A 26,675-nucleotide genomic window follows, 5' to 3' on the forward strand; every position below is an offset into this window, starting at 1 on the left:
TTCTTCAAGAACCTATCTCTGCTACGTTCTCTCTGTCCTTTTTTATGGTGTTGAATCGTGGACCTTGAACTAAGATATGTGAAGAAGATTGGAAACATTTAAGATGTGGCTATATCCGAGAACACTTAAGATTCCGTGCTCTGACCGAGTCAAAAATGAGAAGGTCCACAGAAGAATGAAAAAAAACTGAGAGGTACTGACCACCATCAAATCTCGAAAGCTATGCACATTATGCGAAATCAATCTAGATATGCCCTCCTACAAGCCATTCTGCAAGTAAAAATATTTGGAAAGCAATGTACAGGAAGGAGAAAAATATCGTTGTTAAAGAACCTCAGAACCAGTAGAACTCAATATCTGTGCAGTTTTTCTGCGCTGCTGCAGACAAGATAAAAATTGCCAATATGATAGCCAACATGTGTCACGGATAGGCACACCAAGAAGAAGAATACTATCTTTCAAATATTCAATGCCATTTCCATTCTCAGAAATGTATCCAGCAGTAGCAGAAACATAAAAAGTGAATAAATTTAATAATTGTTTTTTAAAAAGTATTTGAATACTTTTTTAGCATGGTCGTAGTATACCGCAGATAATTGAAACAACGGACATCAGAATTGAGGATACGGGGTCACCCAGTAGTACAAAATTAAAAATCATGATGTAATTGTTTCTCAGATAGTCCTTTATTTCCGTTTATTTTACATTATTTAAATGATATAAGAATTTGTTTACCTGAGGAATAAGTTCAGTATCCATATGATTAATCAAATATGGCTACATTTCTCTGCTAATTACAAAAACTTTTATTTAATAACAAATCATAGGTACAGTCACTGGCATATGTTCCATATTTAACAAACAAAAACAAAAATATTTTAAAGTTGCAAGGTAAATTATATAGTACTGAGGTACTCTTTAATGGCAGCCGAGTCTCTATTTAGCCAAGTTGTGTTCAAATTAATTGTCTCGATAGACTGCTGTACAGTTCTTTCTGTACCTGGGGGTTTGTGTTCGGCGAAGAAAGCTTCAACTTCTTTGGCTCTTTCGTCACTGGCGAAATTCTCTGTCAGATACTTCACTAATCTTGTAAGAAGGTAACCGCTGAATCGTTCCCTGATCTGGGGCCAGTTGTCTTTAAAGAATTGCCAAGCGATATCTCTTCCAGCACTGCTCAATCCCACCGAAGCTATAACAAATACTGTGTCTTGGGATCTTACTTCATCCTAAAAACAAAACAAACTGTTATTACAATTCTCAGACAATATTTTGGAAATTATGGGTTATTTAATAAAATTTTAGCACGAGTTTGTAATGAGAATACAAACAAAAAACAAAATTTTCGGAAATACGTAAAAATCACACTGATAAACAAGGACAAACACTTATGAGGTTGAAACTTTGATGATGATAAAAACCCACATATAAATTTAGACGAGCAACTATGGAACCTTCTATATAAAGAACTATATATAAATATATTTATGTCGCATTGTTCCTGTAGTGATTCTTTCCCAAGTTAACATGCCTCTTTTCTAACTTGGCTGCACCGTACTGACGACGACCAAATAGTCAGAAATACGTATTTACAGTTGCCTTCCATCTATATAGAGATAGTGCAAACACTCCTGACCACGGCGCAGTAGACGAAATTTGGTTTACAATAGAACCTTTCTGCCTTTACGTGAATTTTGACTCCTTCGCGCAGCTCCATGGTCAGGAGTGTTTGCACTATCTCTACCTATACTGTTTTTTTGTTTTTATTCCTTGTTGCGACATGCCATTATATTTTACTTATATCCATAAGTAAAGCTTTTTACTTATATATAAACAGTTAGTACCTGTCAAATAGGGTACGTTCAAAAACCGACATAAATATTAAGCAAGAAAGATAGCTTAGGTCTGTCCCTTACTCTTTTATTTTAGTTTATTATCAAGACATAGTTTTTTATGTAGCTTGATATACCTTTCTAAGAAAATTTATAAACGCACCATTAATATTTGACAGTAAACAAATATGTTTTGTTCATTTCCTTTGTGACTCTATGAAATAAAACAACGGTTCGACACTGAAGCATTTTAGTCCAATCGTCAGAGAGTTGACCCCTAAAAATCATACGAACAAGCTGAATTTTGCCGAGAATATTAATTTTGGGACCCCAAAAAGATGCAAAAAAGTTTACTACTTTTACCCCCGGGCTTCTCTTTAAAACCCCCCTCGGAGGGGGGTGAAAACGCAAAAAAATCAATTTACCAAAAATCTGTACGTTGTAGAAAAAAATATTTCAAATAAAAAATGTAGCTGAGATAATTTTAAACAAAAATGTTTATTAACACTTTTTGTGTAGAATGAACTGTTCTCTCAGAAACACCGCTTGAAGCGACCGTTAATTTTGAATGTCAGTTACGCGCGCGAATGTTCAATAAAATTTGTATCAGCTCGACTGTAAAAATTCGATATCTTTTGATCCAAGAGTCCTATCGACAAAAATCAAGATGCGTTTTAAAGGTAAAGAGTTCAGCTTGCGTATGCAATTTTTGTATTTTGTACTTTTTTTCTACGACGTACACATTCTTGGTAAATTGATTTTTTTTGCGTTTATACCCCCCTGCGAGCGGGGTTTTAGGGGAAGCCCAGGGGTAAAAGTGGTAAACTTTTTTGCATCTGTTTTGGGGTCCCAAAATTAATATTCTCGGCAAAATTCAGCTTGTTCCTACGATTTTTAGAGGTTTAGTGGCATTTACGTCTCTGACGACTGGAGTATTTGCTGAAATAGTTCGTACAAATTTTCTACAATCGGATCAACAACAAAGGATTGCATACGATACTTTGATAGAAGCTGTGGACATTGGATCTGGTGAAATTTACTTCCTTGATACTCTGGGATGGACAGAAAAAACATTACAAATTTTAAAACTAAAAAATTATGTAAATCTGCCATAAGATCAATTATGATGTATGGAACTGAATGTTGGACAGTTAAAGAGAAAGGGAACAACGAATGCATGAGTCAGAAATGAGAATGTGACAAGGATGAGTGGAGTGACAAAAAAGGATAAAATTAAAAATGATTATATTAGGGGAAGTCTAGGAGTAGCACCAAGTAATGCTAAAATGAGAGATCATAGGTTAAGATGGTTCCGGCATATTCAATGTCAAGACGTTAATCACCCAATACAAAGAATTGCAAGTTCCTGGGGAAAATAGGAGAGGAAGACCAAAGAAGACCTGGCGGGAGACCCTTAGACAGGACTATCGGTAAATGGGATTGATATTGGTATGACCCAAGATAGAAACTTACGGAAAATGTAATTAGGGAAGACTATCCTGCATGGGGATAAATACAAAAAGAATGATGATGATATTTCCCAGCAGTTATTGGTATCAATGGCCGCGATTATCACATTTTCTTTTCAAATATTGAATTAATAAAGACACATGTTCTTTAAAAAGAGTTTTTTTTGGTATTTTGTTTATGAAAATATATGAATCGTTTTTTATATAGCTTGTTTTATATAGCAAGTTTCATAGCTTGATTTATATGATACTCGACATTACTTTCTTGTGGCATGTCTGTGGCAAGACAAATATTATGTTTTGATGGGATTAAGCCACAAATTTGTTGCAGCCACATCTACTGTATGCCTACAAGATCTAGGTCAAGCATGTCAGTTTTGAAATGACATAACCAATAACAAAAAATTGGTTATACATGGAATTTGTTTAAAAACCTTTTTAGAGAACGATTTCCGGAGTGGAAATCGAAACGTCAAAAATTAGTTATTTAAAAATTTGATTATCATCACAATCACAACCAAGAATTGTGGCTTAATCCCATAGAAATATAATATTTAATACAAAACTTGTCATATTTAATAAAGATGTACATGACAACTTTGGAAACAGTAGCAATAGTTTCTAATTGTCATTTGCACTCTATTTTTTAACAATATATTTTATTTTATTTAGAATATGAATAAATCAAGAAATAATAATTAAAATAGTTCTAAAATTATTGTTAGGAAAGTTTCAAGCATTTGGTTGCACTGTGACGTAGAAGAAATGTCATTGATTACGTGCAATGGATTTTAAAAGAAATAAAATTTTTTGACTTTGACTTAAATAAAGTATAAAATGGCGTGTAAATAATATACGAGACGGAATATTCACATCACGTCAAACCAGCCATTCTATTACACGTGATTTTTTCTCTATTTTTAGCTCGTCAGATAGACTCGCTAGGTGAGACGAAATGAAAAATATTTCCGTTCGTATAACAGTTGTTAATACAAAACCTTTTGTCATTCGCTGACTAGTGTAATCGAGTTTAAATGAAAGCAAACTTACTACATTGACATTTTTCTAAAAATTTGAAATATTTAACCACACACAATAAAGCAAAGATAAAACGATATAGAAATATAACACAAGGTACAGCTGCGGTCATTGAATAGTTTACAGCCTTACATATCTAGTAGCCGATTTTTTGAATTTTTACCCCGTTTAAACGCACATTTTACGTCAAAGTGACGTTACCAGTGGCGGACCCGAACAGAATCTTCTTCTTAAAGTGCCTATCCGTTCCGGATGTTGGCGATCATCACGGCTATCTTTACTTTATTTATTGCAGCGCGGAACAGTTTAGTGGTAGTCGTGTTATACCACTTTCGTAAATTTTGAAGCCAGGAAATGCGTCTTCTTCCCGGTCCTCTCTTACCATTTACTTTCCCTTGGAGAATCAGCTGGAGAAGGCCGTAAAGTTCTTGATTTCTCATTACATGTCCTAGATATTCCAACTTTTTAGTTTTGACGGTCATGAGAATTTCACATTCTTTCCCCATTCTATGCAGGACCTCCACATTAGTAACTCTGTCAACCCAGGATATACGTAAGATGCGCCTATAACACCACATTTCGAAAGCTTCGAGCCGATTCATAGATGCAACAGTCAGTGTCCATGCTTCCATTCCGTAGAGCAGAACTGTGAATATGTAGCAGTTCAATAGACGGCATTTTGTTTTTAATGATATGTCTCGACTGTTGAAAATGGTTCTCATTCTAACGAATGCTGCTTTTGCTTTTATTATTCGCTGTTTAATTTCTGTTGAGTGGTCCCATTGGCTATTTAAATTGGTGTCTAGATATGTATATTGCTCGACTCTTTCGATATTCTGTTGGTTGATTGTAAGTTGAGCGTTTAGTATTGGGTTTTTACTAATTGTCATAAATTTGGTTTTCTTTATGTTAAGAGCTAGTCCGTATCTGTTGCTGACTTGTTATGCGATTTGTTAATATCTGTAAGTCATTCAGATTATCGGCAAACACTATAGTGTCATCTGCATATCTAATGTTATTCAACCATTCACCGTTTATTAGTATTCCTTTCGCACAACCGTCTAAAGCTTCCTTAAATACCCATTCAGAATAAATGTTGAACAACAATGGAGACAAAATACAGCCCTGTCGTACTCCACGTTCTATCGCAATTTTATCAGTTAACTGGTCTTCTATTTTGATTTTGGCCGTTTGATTGTAGTAAATGTTTCTGATAATTCTAAGATCTTTGTTGTCAATTCCAATTTCTTGCATTAGAGTCATTAATTTGTCATGTTTTACTCTGTCAAATGCCTTCTGGTAATCTATAAAGCATACGTATATGTCACAATTCACATCCCTGCATCTCTGAAATAGCACCTGTACAGCAAAAAGGGCCTCCCGTGTTCCCAGAGCATCACGAAATCCGAATTGTGTTCTTGTTAGTTGTTCCTCACATTTTGTATATATTCTTTTGTGAATGACCTTTAGAAATGTTTTAAGTAAATGGCTCATAAGGCTTATAATTCTATAGTCTTCGCACTTTCTCGCATTGGTTTTTTTTTTGGAAGATTTATAAAAGTTGACACTAACCACTCTTGGGGAACCACGCCCGTATCATATATACTGTTAAATATATTTGTCAACCATTTTATGCCATCATAGTCCATAAGTTTTAAGAATTCTGAGTGAAAATTATCAGGGCCTACTGCTTTACCATCTTTGGTGTTTTTGATGGCATATTTTACTTCTTCGACTGTAAATGGTGGTCCAGATTCGCAATTGGTGTTTGTTGTAATACCAGTGTTACTTCGTATATCTTCAAAAGTTTTTTCTACGTATTTAATCCAAATATCTCTTTTATGCTCTATTTTCAGTACTATGTTTCCCTGATTATCTGTCAGGAATCCAGTGTTTTTGTGTTTATATAAGCCTGCCGCTTCTTTAATCTTTTTATGGAGGTTAAATGAATCATGTTTTTGTTGTAATGACTCTATCTCTGTACACTTCGAGCTAAACCAATTTTCTTTTGCTATTTTAATAGCCCTTTTTATTTCGTTATTTATGTTGTTGTAGTAATTCTTATTATCTTTAGCGTTTCTTCTGTCTTCCATCATACATAGAATCTCCTCCGTCATCCATTCCTTTTTATTTGTTCTTTCAGGTTTTAAGTATTTCTCTGTTATTTCTTGACTTACTTTGTGCAAATTTTCTAGTTCTACATCTGTGTTATCTGTTTCTGTACGGGCCCATGGTTTTTCTGTACGAGCCGAACAGAATAGCTTGATTAAAATTAAAAACCCAAAATAAAATAAATCTACTTTATCAAATGTAACAAAATGGAAATTATAGAAAGATGTTTTTGCTGTTCTTTAAGTTTAGCAACTGCTCTTGTTTGTTGCGAGTGATTCGAATGCATTATAGGCATTTTGATCGCGTTTAATAGCTTTTTATTTTATTTTTAAATACGCGCGAAATTTTTGACAAGCACTTTGACATTTAGCAAATTCACACGACACTGCGATTTTACAGTATTACAATGTAAAAATGAGGGTGTAAACTATTCAGTGACCGCAGCTGTACAATGAAAAATAATAACAACAGAAAAACAAAATGGACCTATAGGATACCAAAATTTACTCAAATAGCCGAACAGATACAAATGCACAATTGCATTTATCTAAAAATCGTCAAATTTTGTTATAATTAAAATTAAAAAAAAAAAAATGTTGAGGCAATTCTATTTTACTTTAATAGAAAGAAGTTCACATCAATCCATACTTACCGACATAGCAAATTCCAGAACCTTCTTTAACAAGTTTGGATCTTTGGTAGCTCCAAACGCTCTGCTAATTCTATCCTTCTCTTCGTGGAGATCGCTAGACCTATACAACTGTAATAAAGTGTCGTATTCCGCTTGACCACCAGCTCTCAAAATTGTTTTATAACAAGCGCTTCTCAAATCAGCAGGTAGTACTTGTTCAGATTTGACGTGGGTATCAAATCTGTTCCTGGCCTCAGATATGGTATGTTCGTGATCTAACCACGCCAATCGACCTAATACTAATCCTCTTAAGAGGGTATCGAGATGTGTTTCGCCTGATTTTTGTGTCCATCCCAATCTGCTGTACACTTTGCTCAAGAGTCTCTTTTGGTACTAAAAACAAATTTATCATATAACAGGTATATAATTAGTAGATAAATAATAATTATAACAGCTTAAAAATTAAACAGATTAAAAAGATTTCTGAAAGTTAAAGAGGAAAAAGAGACAAGAAAAATAGACATCTCACAACTGAAGAATCCTGAAAGGACATGAAATAAGTATCAAGGTTAAGAAAGAAATAGAACCGCTAGAGAACTTAGTACAGATAGACGTTGAAGTAACATGGTCTGATCTAAAAAAGAAAATAACAAAGATACAAGAAGAAGATATCGGGTTCACGAAAACCAACAGGAAACAAGAACAACTAACGCAAGAGATCATGGATTTCATGGTCGTAAGACGAAAACATAAAACAAACCCAATTGAATACAAACAAATCAATAAAATCATTAGAAAAAAGTGCAGAGAAGCTAAACAAAACTGGATGTCAACAAAATGCCTAGAGATTTCGAGATACAAAGCCTTTAATGTCAAAGAAAAATGAGAGAAATGACAGGTAGATACAAAAAGCGACAAGAAACAATATATAGAAGACAAACTGGAGAGATGGAAAGAATACACTCAGACACTTTTTGACGACGATAGACCTTGTTCTCCACCATTCACAGATGATCAAATAAATAAAACAGGTCCAGAAATATCCAAAGCAGAAGTTATTCATGCAGTAAAAGCTCAGAAGAACGGAAAAGCCAACGGTCCAGACAATATCAATGTCGAAGTACTTAAATTAATTAATTAATTACTGACAACGAAAGTAAAAGCCTAGACAGGATAAAAGCACTATTCAATAAGATACTTGACACAGTTAAAATACCATCAAACTGGTTAAAATCAACATGCGCAACACTACAAAAAAAAAAAAAAAAAAAAATGAATGCATCACGGTGCGATGACTATCGAATATTAAGCTTCCTTAAGGACGTCCCACGTCCTTAAAACATTCTCAGAATCATCATCCATACACGAATTTACAAGAAGTCTGAGTTTCAGATGAGTATCACTAAATTCAGATTTCGAAATGGATTGGGAATACGAGAATAAATGTGTTAAGACAACGATGCAGAGATATGACTGTACACGTATATGCATGTTTTATTGAGGATCGAAAAGCATTTGACTATGTTAACCATCAAAAGATTATCGAAATTCTGTGAACAACTGGACTTACGAACAAGACCTACAAATCAACACCTATAAATAAAAATAAATCAGAATCTTTACCTATATACTTGTACAATTTACACAAATGCACAGAAATTTTAGCAATGACAGCTAAAATAATATAGAACCATTGAAAAAAATCGTAATTAAGTTCACTTGTCCCAAGTATTTTCTATTTAATAGGTTTGAAGATATTTTAGATTGGAGTGGAAAAAAGTGTATTTCTTAATAATTAAATTATTATTTTTTATTTACTTTACGATTTAAAAATATCTTAAAGCAACACACTAAAATATTAAACAAATAAGTTGTTATTTTCATTGTAGAAGATATTCAAAATAAGCTCCATAACGTCAAGACAGAAGAAGAAAGGGTCTATTAGATAATTAGTTAAGATACCACCCCAAACATTAATGGACCACCTAATGTGACTCTTCGTAATTATTTAGTATTTTTCTTATTAATGCAAATTTAAAGAATCCACCAACAGGTTATTAGCGGCGTTATTCAGTAAACAAAGCTTAACAGTAATTTGTGATGTAATTTAAGTTTTTTTACTGGACAGAACTTCTCCTAATAGAGCAGGTAGAGTGTTTGGTAGATTTTTTATTGAACATTCTCTTCGGTATTTTGGACACTCAATTAACAAATGGATGACGGTAAGAGGCGTAGCACATGGGTCGCATAAACGACTTTCACTGCTCAAAAGTAGGTATAAGTATGTTTTCTTAGGCGCGTTAGAACCTTTTGAATAAATTGTGTGCTAGCACTAGTTTTCCACTGTCGTGTATCTGGTTTTAGCGATCTTAGTTTATTATCTTAGATTACTTTTTGTGTAAAGAATGTCTTGAGCTCCTTAGATACACTCTTGCACACTAATTCAGATTCCGCACTTGTTGCTGCATCACGAGCAGTTTCGTCAGCGTCTTCATTGCCGATAATTCCTAAATGCGATGTGGTCCATATAAACTTAGGAGTTATGTTCTCTTGGACAATTTGTAGTGCAGCTTTTATTAGCTTCTATAAAGGATGTTTGGGATACAGACCATTGTAAGAAGAGAGCTGAACGAGTCGGTAAGAAACAGATGTTTTGAAATATTTGAGTGGTTTGCATGTTTTAGGACGCGGTAGAGGGCAAATTATTTAGTACTATTATTCACATAAAGCTACCATTCTTTCAAAATAACTCGCAATCAATTTTTGGTGTCGTTGTTCTGGTATGGGTGCCTATGGTGAACAATGTGAAAGTAGTTTGATTAGAAACTGAATTGTCAATTTGTGAAATATACCTTGATGCGACCTTGATTTTAATGATGTAGGAACTCATTTCGCACCTTCTACAATGAAAATATCAATTTCTTTATTTATTTTTATTTTCTTTTGTTGCTTTCAGATAATTATAAATAGTAAAGTAAATAAAAATAATAAATTTAATTCATGATATATAGTCCGACAATTTTCAATTAAAGGTGACTAATCTACAAATTGAACGAAGTGCTAACGGCAACCATGTAAAATCTCAGAAGTAAATTCTTACCGGAGTCATTTTTATTGTGTATGCTTCGCCCATGTAAATAAGTGAAAAATTAAGATAGTCCCATAAAAATTTGTCCCCGTTACAATACAAATTGGTGCGATTCACAAGCGTATAGTTCGACAAATTCATTGAATAATTTGAAGCATCGGTAAACTTATCAACATTTCTCTGGTCTATATATATTTACGTTCTTAGAAAGAATGGGAATGAGAGAAATTTGATATTTTTTTATATTTTTATAAGTTTGATACGTTTTATATGTGCATAGGCGTAGTGTGTTCTATTTCTTGGGAATATATTTATTAAATAGACTGTTATTATTAACTTTAAAATAGTTTTGAGGTAAGTAAAGAAAATTTTAGATAAGTTTATTCTTTTTATAGTATTAACCCATTAACGACCGATAAAATAAACAAAGAGAAATTTGACAATTAATTTATTAGATTGGATTAAAAACACATAAATGAAGACTAATTTACAACCAAAAAGATTTTTTTTCTCATTTTCAAGGAAAAATAGTACAATTTTTAATAAAGGAACATATCGTACCTTAAATGTAAATTAAATTTTAAGGTGAAAATTTTCGAAACATTCGGGGTGTAGATGTACTCTACATCTTTTACATAAATAAATAGTATTACTTTTACACATCCGACATTCTTGCACTATCGTCTCTTTTTGTAATGTGGCCAATATTGTCGAATCTGGTTTCATCTGGTAAAGCAAATTTAGATTGCCGTCCATGTACTAAGTTTGACACTGATGTAGCGGTTTCTTCACTATTCTCTGCGCTTCATGTTTGATTAAACGAAATCTTTGTCGGCTCATGCTTTCTCTTATAATGTGCACTTCTTTATCCTCATCCTTCGACCAATACATATCAACTTGAAGCAGAGTGTGAACCAGATAATATACATATGCCAATAAATTTTTTAAATCTATGTTATTCATTTCAAAATCTTGGCGGTTATTCTGCGATGCATAAATATTTGTAAAATATAGAATGCTTTCAATTACTTGTTTATCAAAAAGAGTGAAAAAACTTCAATATAAACTTGCCTCCATGGTTGGCTTGTATATTGTCTTAATATTAATCAGACTGATGTTGAATTACTACTGAGTACGAAGGAGTATCTGATGTTACCCAACTACGAATATCATAATCAGAATCGTCAAAATTCCCAATCACTTGTATTTCATATGTACCTACAATATCCGATTTTATTCCTTCTTCACAAATAACATTATCATTAATGTCTTCTACATCGGAAACTTCATCTGATTCCGACGGCAAATAAACCATATTAAGCGAATCAGCACACAATCGGTCTTCTTCTAACAAAACTATTAACTCTTTAGTAGTTAGTGCCATCTTCCTTTCATATTTCGAGAATTTACTGAAAAATGCACTACTATATTCACGCATTATCATGATAATAGTTTAGCTTACTTTATTTTAATTTATATGGAATATAAAACGTAATAAACACAAGGAAACTTTCAAATCAAGTTTTAAAAAAACAAATATACCGTTACAGCACACAGTAATTCTATAAATAGAGAATGAAGTATAATAACGAGATTGTATATTAAAATTTCAGATTGTTTAGTATAATGAAAAAATAATTATTTTGTATTAGGTTCTCTATAATAACACTAAAATTTTACTGTGTTTAAATATAATTTAAATATAATTAATAAATAATTAAAATATTATTTTGGTACGCCCCTGCAACGTTGATAAGTGTAATATGATTTCGTCGCTTTAAGTGCGATGTTGCCAAGTAATCACCTTCAATTAAAAATTGTTTTAGTATAGTACCCCTTTTCCATTTTACACAATTTAAAATATCTCCAAAACTATTAGTGCTAAGTATCACCATAGGAAAACTGATAGTGATATAAAATAAAGGGTGATGTACTTAAGGTTACTGAACAAATATTAAATTTGTGGTTTGACTTACTCTGTATTAGACTTAAACAGTATTAGCAAAATTAATAATTTTTATGAATTTTGACAATTATTTAAAAACTATATCTGCAACAGGTCATGTGTTTGTATCCTCTTTTCAGTTATACAGGCAGCTGAATGGTTACGATTTTCATTGAAATTTGGTTATACCTTTTAAATACTCTGTATAACAAAAAAAACTTTGTATTTTTGTAACGAGAAAGTGAAACGGATTTCAAATTTAAAATAAAATAAGAGTGTTTCTTAAAAAAAAACATATCTTTGGCGCGGTACAGTGTTATGGAAGACCCTGTATATTTGTAACTAATTTTCAAATATTTCAAATATTTTCAGCTGCATCCCATTTTTGTAAATAACTTTATTTGGTATCCGCTAATATCAGATATAACAGAATGTCAGAAAAGTTGATCACTCTGTACATATTATTGGTGTAATATACTTTTGAAATCAGAAAAAAATGAGGGTGTGGTTGTCACCTGATAGATGGAGGACTCATCGAAATTCCGAAATATTTATACCATTAGATACTAAAACAAAACTCGAACTTTAAAGAACTTTAAAAATCGACGAAAACGAGCGATTCTGTTTTATTTTATCTTTAAAATAAACAGGGGTGTAAGACTTTAGACTCCTCTCACTGTACATTTGGCTCTTATTTAACCTAGCATTAACAGTTTATATTGTTACGTAAAAATATGAGTCATATTAAAACCTGTAAACATGTGTTTATTCACTAATATGTTTTAGATTGTACGAGACCCTTCGATCAGCTGGCAGAAATCTACCTGAACGGAACCTTCCAGAAAACGGTCGAAACGATGACCCGGATTTACCTTCTAGAATAATCACCTGAATTCTCGACCAGCTGTATTTTTATATATAATAACGGAGCTTTCATGGAAGAAGACAGTTAATTTTGAAGATCGCGCGCCGCGTTGTAATTGTTACGCTCGTCAAATAAATTGCACAGTAGTTTAATAAACTGATATAAATTACCGTGTGTTTTAATAAATTAAAATAGGAACAATATAATAAATTAGTAAAGAAATTATAAATTAAATAAAGACATAACAATTAATAAATTCATAACAATATATAAACATGACTTACCTTGTTGTAGTCTGCTTCATAATCTGTATGACCCAAAAGTTGTCCTAAGCGTCCGAGAATATTTACAATTGAACACCAAACGTTGTAATCAGGTTCGTCTTCATAAGCGTTAAGAAGCTTTAGAACTTCAACAGTACTTGTGTGTCCGGCTTTAACCATAGCAAATAAGTCGTCTAATAAACCTAACCTAAAATCATAGCAAATTAAAATGAATTAATTTCATAATAGTCTGACGATCGGTTATAGAATACCAACACGCCAAGTTTTCGGTCTTATTTCGCGTTTGCTGCCATGATGGCCGCTGATGTTAATTTAATAGTTTTTATAGGGTTTTTTAATCCCCGGCTAAATACTAATAAATACTAAATACTAAATTGCTTCGTAACTTTTGCACTTCCATCCTTCTACCGATAAGAAGGTACCCTCATTTTTTCATCGACTTCTGAACGCCTACCTACCTTTGGCGTTATATACGGGCCGGAGAGGTTAATGCCCCTTCAATCACTGCTGGTCGAATTAACTAAACTGCAAATATTTATTTATAGACTATTTGTATTTGAGAGGCACAAGGAAAATGAAATTTCCGTAGTTGGCTGTATGCCATCAATCACAAAAGTTTATTTAAAATCCTTTATAAAAGGTATATGATTTAATATCCCTTTCGGGTTACATCAACGTTTTTGGACTAAAAAGACCATCAACAGTGTTTTGTTATCTGGAATAAGTATTTCCACTTAATTTAAAGCAAACGTAAAGGTAAAGTTTTGACTAAGGTTGGCACTACATGGAAAAGTAAGACTTCCGCTAGGGGTTGCTGCTGACTCTCAGACGTCTGTGAGCTTTTTCTTGTTGTGCCTCTTTTTGGTGGAACTACCCAATTAACACCAAGTGATGTTTACCACAATTACTGTTTATTAAAGAAATGTAGCAAGCCAACATCAATGCTACTACTACTACAGTTAATGTCAATGCTGCTACTACAGCCTACATTTATCTCCATGTGAAGCTACAATTAGCTGTTCTCCAAATGTGATAGTATCTCTGTATTAGTCATAAGTATATTTTTACATTTATTTTATTGTAAAGGTTAAGCAAGATTTGATCACTCAATTTTTGGTTTTTTTACATTTAATAAATATGATTAGTTGGTGTCTTTTATATGTCTCTGCACAAATTGCTCATTGTACAATTTGCATTAAGATCAGACGTACATACACCTTTGTCGAGGCCCTAATAATAAAATTGGCATGTGAAGTATCTGTTCATTAGTTACTTCATTGTTAAACTATTGGCACCCAACGATCTAGGTGGTTGCTTTATTGTTACAAGATTTAAGTATAAAGTTGTTAGAATTCTGAATTCATTGCTGAAAATAAGCGAACCCACAATTGACAAGATTTTTAATACAGTGACAAATTTTGATCTGCAATGACACATTTGTCTGATCAGTGGATAAATAGAATGTTTGCCTAAAAGCAAAAAAGAATCGACATACCTATCCAATGGCGGAAGAGATCTATCCCTAATAGCAGGTATAAACTTCTCCAACATTTCTGGGGTGTATTGGGTTCGATAGAAGCCAATAGTTCCTGGATTAATCTTAATCCAATCAGTTTTTCCAACATCAGGTACAACGATTTCTGCCGTTCTCGTAGTGAGAACAATACAAACTACTTCTTTGGAAGGTTGTTTAGAGGTAGATATGGAAATTGGTATCATCCACAGATAATCTTCGTCCGCTGGACTCGATCCATCTGCGGTGAATTTAGATTGCGAGAGCGCTAGTTTAACACCACCACCGTCACCTAAAATCAAAATTTTTAAATTAACATACAATTCGCAGATAGAATAAAATAAAAATTAATTTCATATAAAAATACAGTTTGGTCAAACTTTTAAAAATAACATAAATAAACGTTGAACAAATTGGGTCAACCCATGATCAAAACTACTTGTAGATGTAAGCTAGCTTGACCACATGGTCGTATTTTTGATTTACTTATGGCAGACATTTTGATTTACTTAAACTTAATACTTGTAAATTATAAGAATAATCACGTATTAAGTAAATAAATAAGTTATTATAACTATTTATTTATTTAGCTTAACGGGCATTGGAGGTCAGGTGCTAAGAATTACAATCCTAATTCATCCAATACAAATTAGATAATTTTAAAAACAAAATATGTTCTACATCTGACAAAATTAGAAATTACTAGTATTTTATACTATTTTTACACCTTATTCTGTTCAGAGCTGTTCCCTACTTTATTACTTCTTTTCATTTTATTTTAATCTACGTATAGTTCTTTCAATCTTTTACCTTTATACTTTTAAAATATTCTTAACATTATTACTTCATCTTTGTCGTGGTTTCTCTTTTCTTCTATATTGGATTTTTCTACTAATTCTACTAATTTTGCCATTTTTGCACTTTTCATTCTTTTAAAAATTTATAACATTTTAAAATTCCGTTTTGTATAAAGTTTTAATTACTTATTTTAAAGTACATTCTGCATAACATTTTAATATACGTATTGCGAATCTTCGAAGAAAAACACTTTGTGTCTCTTAGAATAGATTAAACAAAAATTTAAATGTTTATTTTATTTGCCACAAATTGCCTTTTATATATACATATATATTGTATATGTATTTTGGTTTTAAGAGTTTTCTTTATCTCTCGAAGAAAAGACAAAATTGGCGCCCTTTTTTCCTTCTTATTTGTTCCAATTTTGTCCATTTTATTTCATTTAGTAGGGATTCATTTTCTTTAATCTTTTTGACTTCAGTATCTCCTGCTTCTAATAAGCGATCTGCAGATCCACGTTCCAATGCTTGCCGTTGTGTCTTTCAAAACACCCGAGTGCCGGTTGAAAAGTGAACGTACCTAGACTTGGAAATCTTCGCCCAACAATACCCAAATTCTGGGCATTCCTGTTTTCAATACCAGGCCATTATACGTTACAAATTCATTACCAATCTACTCTTCGTGACTTTATAAAGCTTGCATTTTTATATCATCGTATATAATTTCTATTTTTAGCAGTTTTGGCTCCCATATTTTCAGATAATTTTAGATTTCACTTTCTATGTTACTGTTGGTCTAATTAACGTGTCTTGTAGATTTTTATTTTGCTTTTCTTGATCCATATTTGGACTTCACCTAATTAGGTTATTGGCGAGCTATGCCCGCCAACTCCAACTGGTAACACCTCTTTTAAACCAAATGACTACGCAATACAATATCAAAATCTTCTTAACAAAGACGAACGTTATGACAGTTAAAGGCAAATATCCCGTACGGTCAAAATATTGTTCTGGAGATATTTTCCATTAGCATATTAATACAATTTACTATTTTTACTGAGAATACGACACAATTTTACTTTAAAATATGTGTATTAGTTTGGTTTAGTCTTCGAAAAGTCAAATAAACTTATTTTAAAGTAATATTGTGGCTAAATATTATTAAATATTTAGGATGACACACAAGTTATAAATCTTAGTTGTGAGTTTGTGGAAGTTTTAAGTTATGAATGCCATAGATGATAAAATACCTACATTTCAAGCAATATACGGTAAAATAAATAAAACTTTAAATAATAACAATAAGACAAGAAAATATACAAAAATTTAATTTTATAAATCCCTGGTTGATCAAGAGTAAATGAAAATTAGCAGCACCTGTAGGAAATAGGAGTAGAGGTAGAATAAGACTGAGAGCAACGGTTGGCGATGGACAGAAACGACTGGCGAAATAGACTGGAGAAGGTCAAGGCTCAACTAGGGCTGTACTTATTATTACTGTATTACTCATGAATGCGACGAGTGTCGGGTAGATCATAAAAAGCAGAAGACAACAGATATGAGATTTCCAATGAGAGTAAAATCTGTATAAAGATTAATGCTGATTATAACAATTAATGAAGATATCTTTAAAGGATGAAAAACGAAACGATTACAAAAAAATACTCAAATAAAATTAAAGACGCAAAAGAATATCGGAAGAACACAAAAAAGATAGTCATAACGCCCTCGCGAAGAAAAAGAGGCAAATCTTAGTCCCTGTAAAAAAGACGAATATTTCAACTTTGTTTTATCATTTTTGAACGGTTATTACAACATAAATAATAATAACTTTACCAATACACTTTCAACACCTAGCCTTGAACGCCGTGATTCGGATAACTTTTAATACAGTAATGTACGTGCAAACCTATTAGTCACGTCCAATATTTAATTGTATATTTGACTATTTTATACTTGCAATATAAATTTGTCGACAAAATTAACGCGTCACTTATATTGTTAAAAAATACTTCGACATAAGTTTAAAGTAGCTGAGAATATTTTTCGTCAGAACCTTAGAAAGTAAGAAAATACTTTATTTTCTTACAATTAGCATTCAGGCTTCATCTGACATTTTAAGAACGTACTGTTTTATTACAAAGATCAATAGCAACTGATCTAAAATCCGCTCAAAAACTGCTTATTAAGATAAAGATATTATAGTGATTTTTGTGATCGGTGAATTACAACTGTTCAGTAAGCTATTAGTCATCTTCCCGAAAGATACTCCAACCATCGCCCTTGATAATGTCTGCCCACACGAAACACTAAAAAGAAATAATTCCAAGGAACTATAAATCACAAGTGCCTTACTTAAAAATCTATTACAAAAACAGGTATCAAATATTTCTTATTTTACTATTAGTTTCATAAGCACAGCTGGTCAAAATTTATGGGAGCGGAATTGAGTGCTACCGCTTCTGTAAGACAAAATGTGAATCGGGATATGTCATGTGAAAAATGTCATGAAAAATTCACTCAGAGACCTCTGGAAATGATGCTTACTTCAAAGTACACATCAAAAGAGGTAATCAAATTATTATGATATGGGACTCTTTTCTTTTTGGATCAAATGCTTCGTTAGTACATACAATCTGGCAAAATGTTTAAAGGAAAATTATTTTACATTGGATGGACCGTCACACTACTTCAAGTCAATATGCTATTGAAACAATACTAAATACATCGATAGAAAATATTTTAGTACAATATTATATTTATATGATTTCAATGACAACACTGCCGATACCGTCAAGTTGACGGCATTGACAATTGTTTACGAAATAGTTAGTAAGCATCAGTTGTTTTCACTGTGTCGACCTAGTAAGAACATGGATAAAAGATACACGTAGGTAGCTCTTTACCCTTCGGCATTCCTATAGTATGAAGAGAACCAAAAAACATGGAGACCACTGTTACTTTTGCTTCTGTGATGTCAAGGGTTTTAATTCGAAAAATAAACATACAATTCAGTATTCTGATTTACCGTCTGCTAAACGACCTGGACCTCATGGACCAGGAATCTCTATTCCTCCACCTTTTCTTCACATCATCCAACAGCCATAAAAGTTCAAACGAAAAAACCGACGAATAAGAATTCAATCCTGATATAGACCAACCTCAACAGTTTATCTAAGCTGAACTAAACGACTTAGTGAAAGACTTGGGCCTATCTGTTGGCTCCAGCAACCACACTTTCGTGGTATAGGCATCGTGAAAAAGAGTTAGCGGAATATTTCTCTCAAGAGAAGTAGCCTGATTAGAAATACTATGAGGTAGTCCTGAAACTGAGAGCTGACAATTACGATTCCACGCTATGGAGGTTATTGATTGATTCTTCTAAGAGAAGTCTGAAGGGGGTTTTGTTCTTCTTCTTTGTGTGCCGTGCTTGTTTTCAAGCGTTGGATATAGTCGTATTAACAAGCTGATGGAATGTTTCTAGATCGGCAGCAAGATGAAACAATTAACTGGAGTAAGCGATATTTAGGTCCTCTCATTATATGGCCGAAATATTGGACCTTTCTTATGTTGATAATATTGATCAATTCTCGCTTTTTTTGCATGGTCTCTAGCACACGTCCGTTAGATATGTGTGTTGTCCACGGGATTCTGAGCATGCGACGATAACAACACAACTCAAACGCTTCTATTTTATTAAGATTTTTTATTTTTATTGTCCAGGATTCACATCCATAGAACAAAGATCCAGACACACATCCAGACGTAGCACTTCAATACTCTTAGACTTGTGGTCAATGACAGACTTCTATTGCACAATACACTTTACTTTACTTTTTCGTGTCTGGATCCGACTACAGTTTTTCTGCTCAATATCGGGCTACGTCTACACCCTTTGTATTTGCGAGCCATAAATCATCGAGGGTGCACTGTGATGCCCAAAGTCTGCATACTCAGGTGCTCCACGTTCTGTATTTCCCCACATTCACAAAGTGCGTCGCTGTCTGTCTTGATGCCCCATTTAATGAGGTTCTGTTTTACAGGGGCAACACCTGTGCGTATGCGATTGAGTGTCCGCCAGGTTCTCCAGTCCATTTTCATTCCATTAGGTCGTTCTGGATGTAGAGGAACAGTTCGGGTGGTTCGACGCTGACACTTCTCATAAACCTTTTCCTTGATTTAAGTCGGCTTATTCCTGGCGGTTCGTCAAACCCGTATAATTGGTGCCTTTCATCAAAAATTTGCCTGAACTTCTCCACATATTGTGAGGCGCATCTACGGTCGTCTGGTGATGCGAATCCAGCTGCCCGGTACAGTAGGGGTAAAAGGGTAAGCTTCATACAACCAGTAATTATTCTACATGTTTCATTTAACGCCGTGGTGACTTGTTGGGCGTGTCTAGATCTACCCCAGACGGGACAAGCATATTCCCCTGTTGAGAAACATAAGGCCTCAGCTGTTGTCTTCAAGACCTGGGGGTTTGCACCCCACTTGCTCCCTACAAGTTTCCGGGGAAGGTTGTTTCTCGTAGAAACCTTTTGTCTTGTGCTCTGACAGTGGAATTTATACGTTAGTGACCGGTCTAGTATTACTCCAAGATATTTGGGCCTATCAGTATGTTTCAAGCGTTGTCCCTCCCAAGAAGCATTCAGTTTTACATGCGCCAGTTAGTTGTTGAGATGGAATGCACATACTTGGGTTTTAGTAGGGTTTGGTTTTAATGAGTTTTGTTTGTAGTAAGTTGACATCATGTTTAAAGCCTCTTCCATTGTCGACTCTACTTGTGTGAGTATTTTCCCCTTTACGGCTATACCAAGGTCGTCAGCGTAGACAAAATTCTCAGTTTGAGGGTGCATTGGTTGGTCATTGGTGTATATGTTAAATAAGGACGGCGTCAGAACGATTCTTGAGGTAGGCCATTTTTTTGGGTTCTCCATCTGCTCTTTTTTCCATTTAACACAACGTAGAAACGTCTATTACACAACAGTGATCTAATGATATTTACCAGGTCATAGTCAAGCACAGTGTTATAGATCTTAGTTAGCAAAGTTCTGTGGTTTATCGTATCATAGGCCGATGTGAGGTCTATCAAGGCTACTCCCATTATCTCTTTCTGCTCAAATCCATCCTCTATGTATTCTGTTAGGTTCAGCATTTGGCCTGTGCATGATTTACCTGGTCTGAAGCCTGCTTGTTGTGGGATTAGTTTTGCATCTAATGTTTCCTGGATGCGGTTTAAAATGAGGCGTTCATACAATTTATACAAATGGCATAGCAGAGATATCGGACGGTAGCTACTCGGTAGTTCAGGGCCTTTCCCAGAATTCAGAAGGGCTACTACTTTTGATTTACGCCACAGTTTTGGAATCTGGTAGGTACAGCGACAGGTGTTAAATAGATCGAGCACCCATTGTCTCGCTTTTTGCCCGAGGTGTTTTATCTGCTCTGTTAGGATTTCGTCCACCCCAGGTGATTTTCCATTTTTCATACAGTCAATACCATTTTTGAGCTCTTCGATGGTAAATGGGTTTCGTAGGAGTTGTTTCCTGGTCTTGAGTTCTTATAATCTTTGGCGTTTTGCAACGATTGTTTGTTTTGCCATTCAGAAGCAGTTGGTGTGCTATCTGATTTGGCGTTATTGCACATAGTCCTTTCATCTCTGTGGGATCACCATTAAGTTTTTTGATCATTTCCAAGCCTGCGTGCGTCATATCCATTTTAATTAAAATCTCGCTCCACCGTTGTTGTCTGGAGGCACTTAGTGTTTGCTGCAGTCTCTCCCCTATCTCTGGCGTAACTTCGCTAAATGGGTCTTTACTATATTTTCAGTGTACTTTGTCATAATGTATTTTGCTTCATCCTTCAGACCAGATATGTAATGTTGTTGACATCCTCTGAGTATGTATTTACATGAGATTCATTTACAAGTTTGATGAATGCGTCATAGTTTTTGGGGATCGGGACTATATTTTTCACTTGTGTTTCCAATTCATCAGCAAATTTTTCCCAGTTCGCTTTTTTGAAATTAAACCTTCGTTTGAAAGGGATTTTGGGAGCTTTTATAGCGCTTTATACGGTTATTCCCACGGGCCTATGTTGCGTCTTCGGTATAGGCTTATATACCTTCCTAACGCAACGGTCCTCTAAAGACATGCCGATGAAGGTGAGATCAGGGTTGTAACCTTTCTTCCATATTTTGCTTTGGAACGAATAGGGCAGTTTTGGGTCATGTAGAAGTGCCAGGTTGTTTTGTTCAGCCCAAGATTCCACAAGATCTCCATTATTATCAGTTGAAGCGTAGCCCCAATAAACATTATGACTATTAAAATCACCGAGAATGAATCTGGTTTTTTTAGAAGCGAAATTTTTTGAGGGGAGAAAACAAAGTCTCTTTAGGGTGGTTTATACACAGATGTCACTGTGCAGGCTCCTATTTCGACGGTCAGAATTTCAATGTCGTTGTAGCATGTTTTTTCAGCTGATGTTACATCAATATCTCTTCTCACGAAGATGGCGCTTCCATGTTTTGCACTTGGATGTTTAATAATAAGCTGCATTCCCTCACCGCTAGGTCTATGTGCTGATATGTCACGGTGAGTCTCTTGTATACATAATATATCACACTTGTGGATTTTACACAGTTCAGACTAAATTTCCTGTTTATTACAAGTAATACCCTCAATGTTTATGGTTATCATTGGCAGTTTAGGCTCTGAGAAGAGCCGTTGATTCTCGTTATTTTGTTCGAATCCAGTGGTGGAAGGATTGGCCGCTCGAGAGGCGTTTCCAGGGAGCGCCAGTGATATTTTTTTCTTATAATATCACTTGCGCGGAGGCTCCTTCCGTGCTCTCCTGCACAATACAAAACGCCAGTTAATAAAGTTTTTTCGTGTAATTTCTATTCTGGTCGAAATTTCCTTTCAACCCTGTAGTCAAACCAACTACCCAGATATCTAAAGTGTTCCACTCTTTCCAGGATTTTGTTATCGAATTTTAGTATTGAGTCTTAGATATTAATTTTTCCGACCACCATCCGGTGTCTTGTTGCACAATGGTAATACTTTTTCCTCGGTGCCTGTTGCTTGTGTGCATCTCCAAGAAACGTATGGCAATCTTGAGCTGTTGCCAGACAATTAAAATATAGCGAATATTGTTGGTCACTCAGTGGAGACTTCAAAATAGTATTCATACTTAAAAAATGTCACAATATATATACAGTGTCGCACATATAGAAAACATAAGTTGGTATTATATTCCTTGATATTATCCGCAAAAATTTTTTGTGTACTACACTAAACCCTTCCATAATATCTATCAAAAGTTTCAATTGTTTTAAATTTTTTTTAATAAATAATATCTAGGTTGTTATATTACTGAACAATAGATCCAGATAAAGAGATAAAATATAGAATTGAAATGGCTCATGCAACTTTTTTAAAAATGAGGTCACTATTTTGTAACGATAAATTGAAACTTCAACTTTGGAAATGATGATTAAATGTTACATGTGGTCAATTGTCTTATATGGTGTCGAAGCATGGACCTTGAAAATATCTACTATTAACCGCTTAGGACTTTTGAAATATGGTGGTATAGACGAACACTAAAAATACTGGGAACGGCTAAGCAGACAAATGAAGCAGTTCTCAACAGAGCAGCAGCTACTCGCCAGCTGATTGATAGCGTCAAATCCAAAATAGCATATCTTGGACATATAATCCGGGGATAACAGTAAAATATTCTTGAACTAATTATAATGGGTAAAATCGAAGCACACAGGGGAATTAGTAGAAAACAAGCCTCGTGGTTGAAAAATATCAGAGAATGGACCGGGATAAGAAAAGTGGAACAGCTGTTCAGAATAGGTCAAGACAGAGAAAAAGTCTTGCCGTGTTAATCACCAACGTCAAGGGGACTTAAGAAGAAGTAATATCTGTAACTCTATCGCTTTCGACATTTTTCAATAATCGTCCTGTATCTCGCTAATGTGGGGAACTATTGATGATATGATTAGGCAATCGTTACTTTAACGAAAAAAAAAAAAACATCACGTGACATCTTAACTTCTTTTTTTCTATCTCCTCTAGTCTTCGGTATATCCTACAAAACATACCAATTTGGGACACCTTATACATCTTAACACTAAATAGAGGAAATAGCTGATAACTTTCAGCTATATGGGAATTTAATTCAATTTTGCTGCATCTGCCTCCTTGATAATCAAATAATTATACAATAAACGTTTAAACATTTTGCAAAAGGCCTAAGCCTAAAATTGTTTATTAACTAAGAAACTTTTTGGGGGACAATCCCATCTTTAGTTTTTGAAAAGTTTGAAAAGCCGACACAAAGACTAGAACATGAATCTTTACATCAATGTTATTTGATCATTATAAATTATAACGAAACTGTAACATGTTCAAAAATGAAAATATCTTCGTTCGATGGGAACTATAACATAACCAGATGTAATAAACCACGATGTTTTGAATAGTCTGGGCCAATTTTCAAATTATAACTATTTATTTTACGGTGTTGATATTGATAAATTGATCTTGAGTTATAACAAATCTTACCTGCCGGTTGCTGTGTAACTTTAACAACGGGAAATCCTTTTTGTTTGGTCCAAAAAGACATAACGTCCCCAACTGGCTTTTGACTGGCTTCTTCTAAAGCAGCCCACAAGTCTTCTGTAAAAGTATTTTTGTACTGATGTCTGGTTAAGTACAAATGCATGCCTTTCCTGAAATCCTCATCTCCGATATAATGATGCAACATTCGTATAACAGAAGCTCCTTTGTTGTAGCTAATATCATCGAATATTTCGTCAATTTCGGAGGGGTTTCCAACAGGTACTTCGATGGGATGAGAATTTTTCAAACTGTCTAATTCTAGAGCTTTGATGTACGAATCATTAACAAATTGAGTCCATATATCATACTCAGGGAAGAGGTAGTTGACGCAGAGAAATTCTACAAATGAAGCGTAGCCCTCATTTAACCAAAGATGGGTCCACCATTCCATAGTCACGAGATTCCCGAACCACTGATGTGCAAGTTCGTGACCCACTACTAGCGCAATCCACTGTTTGCTAACAGCCGAAGTGTTTTTAGGATCTACGAGAAGGCAGGTTTCTCTGAAACAAAAACAGTAGAATGAAACATATAAATAGAAATAGAAGACTTGTTAAAAATAAGACAGTGTTAACTTACAGATTAATTTTTTACACTGCCCCTTATTCCTTTAAAGGGTTAAAGGGTAAGAAATGGTGTCAATATACGCGGGGAGGTACATAATTTTTCTGTGTATTATTTTGACCATACTCAGGTCTATCGTGTACCACATTTTTGGTTATAAATTACCAAGTTACCAATAATTTAAGAAAGGCTACATTACTTGAAGAAGCCGGAGACAGATTCTGTCTCCTGACAGATTCTGTCTCCGGCTTCTTCAAGTAATGTAGCCTTTCTTAAATTATTTTAAATTGTTTGTTTGTCCATTTGTAGTGTAGTGTAATGTACATTTATATGTTTATGGCATCTTGTTCTTGCCGGATAGGCCACAATTGACGAAATGCCCCTGAAGATGATCTAGGGATCGAAAGTACTTGGGCAAGATTTAATTAAACTGTGCTCGATATATGCCTTTTATCTGATCAAAGTTAATTAAATTTTTGACTACGACATGGATCTAGGTTATTCCTTATTTGGAATGAGATGGAACACATTTTGAACACTTACTATAAGAACTGGTTGTTAAATATTTATTAATTAAATGATAAGCTACAATTTTAGTATCTATTTAATTTATTCATCAAAATGAGCTTAAACTGAAACAAAATTATTATGACTGAATAGCTATTTTCAATACCTTTCAAACGAGGTATCACTTGCCATAAGGTACCATTTAAAATTATCTGTCACAGTGGCGCTGTAACGTCATCTGTCACTATTACGTCACCTGTTATGACTACTTGAGAAGCCTACGTCTGTTTATTACCTCCTTCCAAATTTCACTATTATAAGTAGAACCGTTCAAAAGATACGAGGGAGGGAACGGACTTTTGACTAGCTCTGTATGTGCAGTAAACCAGAGTTAAAAGTTTACAACTTTTAACATTTTACAAAAAATTGTCAAAAATTACTTGATTGGGTTTTTAACTTAGTAGTTATTGTAAATATATTCCTAAAAAATGGTAATTTAGTGAAAATCTTTTAAAATGTTCATAATTTACTTGTAAAATCTTTTTTAATTTTCTCTTAATTTGAATAAAGCTCCAAATTTCTGCAAGTGAGTGTTGTTAGAAGTCTCAGTCTCAGCCAGCACCATTCCTCTTGCCCGAGAACAACCAACAGATATATGAAATAAATTTGCACCTAATGTACCCAGTGTAGTGTACTGTCAGTGATTTTTGAACGGGTACATCCGGTAATTTTTCGATCACTATTGTTTTCTGTTATACAACACAAAATTTTATATGTAGATTGTAAGAACCGAAAAACTACATATCATGATATAATAACGGGCCACGTAAATTTTCAATTATCATTTTTTTTTAAATAACAATCAATATTAAAATCGTTTTGCAATTTCTTTAAAAATCTTCTTTTCTCTTGGACCACAAATAAATAATTGCTCGTTTGCTGAGCGAATATTAGAGGTAAGTGTGATTTATATTGTTTATTTGTCTATATATATATATATATATATATATATATATATATATATATATATATATATATATATGTGTGTGTGTGTATATTGGTTATTGTTATTTGTTTATATATGTATTCTGTAACTTGTTTTCTTTCCCTTTTGGCAATTTTAGATATCGTCCCCTAATTTTTTCTTCTTTTTAATTTTTATTTTGATTGTGAACTAGTAAGAATGGTCCAAACATCCACGCCCACATCTCTCCCGAGTCTGAGCAACGTGTCCTAGTTCATTTTGTGCGTTTCAAACATTTTTTATCATTTGTAGTGTTACAAGCTAATTTATAACTTAATTTCTTGCAAATTAAATGTTGGCACTTTAGCAAGTTATTCCGTTGCAACACTTAAATCTACAAGTAATTTAAATTTTAGTTTTTATGTTAAAAAAAACT

General features: G+C 33.8%; 1 protein-coding gene across 1 annotated transcript in view; it reads right to left on the reverse strand.

Annotated features, from left to right (window-relative positions):
* Positions 1–664: 664 nt before the first annotated feature.
* The window catches only part of Psa (puromycin-sensitive aminopeptidase), a 91,395-nt gene continuing 65,384 nt past the window's right edge, over positions 665–26,675 (reverse strand). The window contains exons 5-9 of the mRNA XM_072534726.1: positions 24,148–24,707; positions 14,757–15,066; positions 13,262–13,448; positions 7,101–7,472; positions 665–1,226 (exon numbers count right to left, since the gene is read on the reverse strand). Of these exons, the coding sequence (XP_072390827.1) occupies positions 897–1,226; positions 7,101–7,472; positions 13,262–13,448; positions 14,757–15,066; positions 24,148–24,707 (1,759 nt within the window). The 3' untranslated portion in view covers positions 665–896. The remainder of the gene's footprint in view (positions 1,227–7,100; positions 7,473–13,261; positions 13,449–14,756; positions 15,067–24,147; positions 24,708–26,675) is intronic.

Source organism: Diabrotica undecimpunctata, chromosome 6 (assembly GCF_040954645.1).
Source record: "Diabrotica undecimpunctata isolate CICGRU chromosome 6, icDiaUnde3, whole genome shotgun sequence".
In the NCBI taxonomy this organism is placed as follows: domain Eukaryota; kingdom Metazoa; phylum Arthropoda; class Insecta; order Coleoptera; family Chrysomelidae; genus Diabrotica; species Diabrotica undecimpunctata.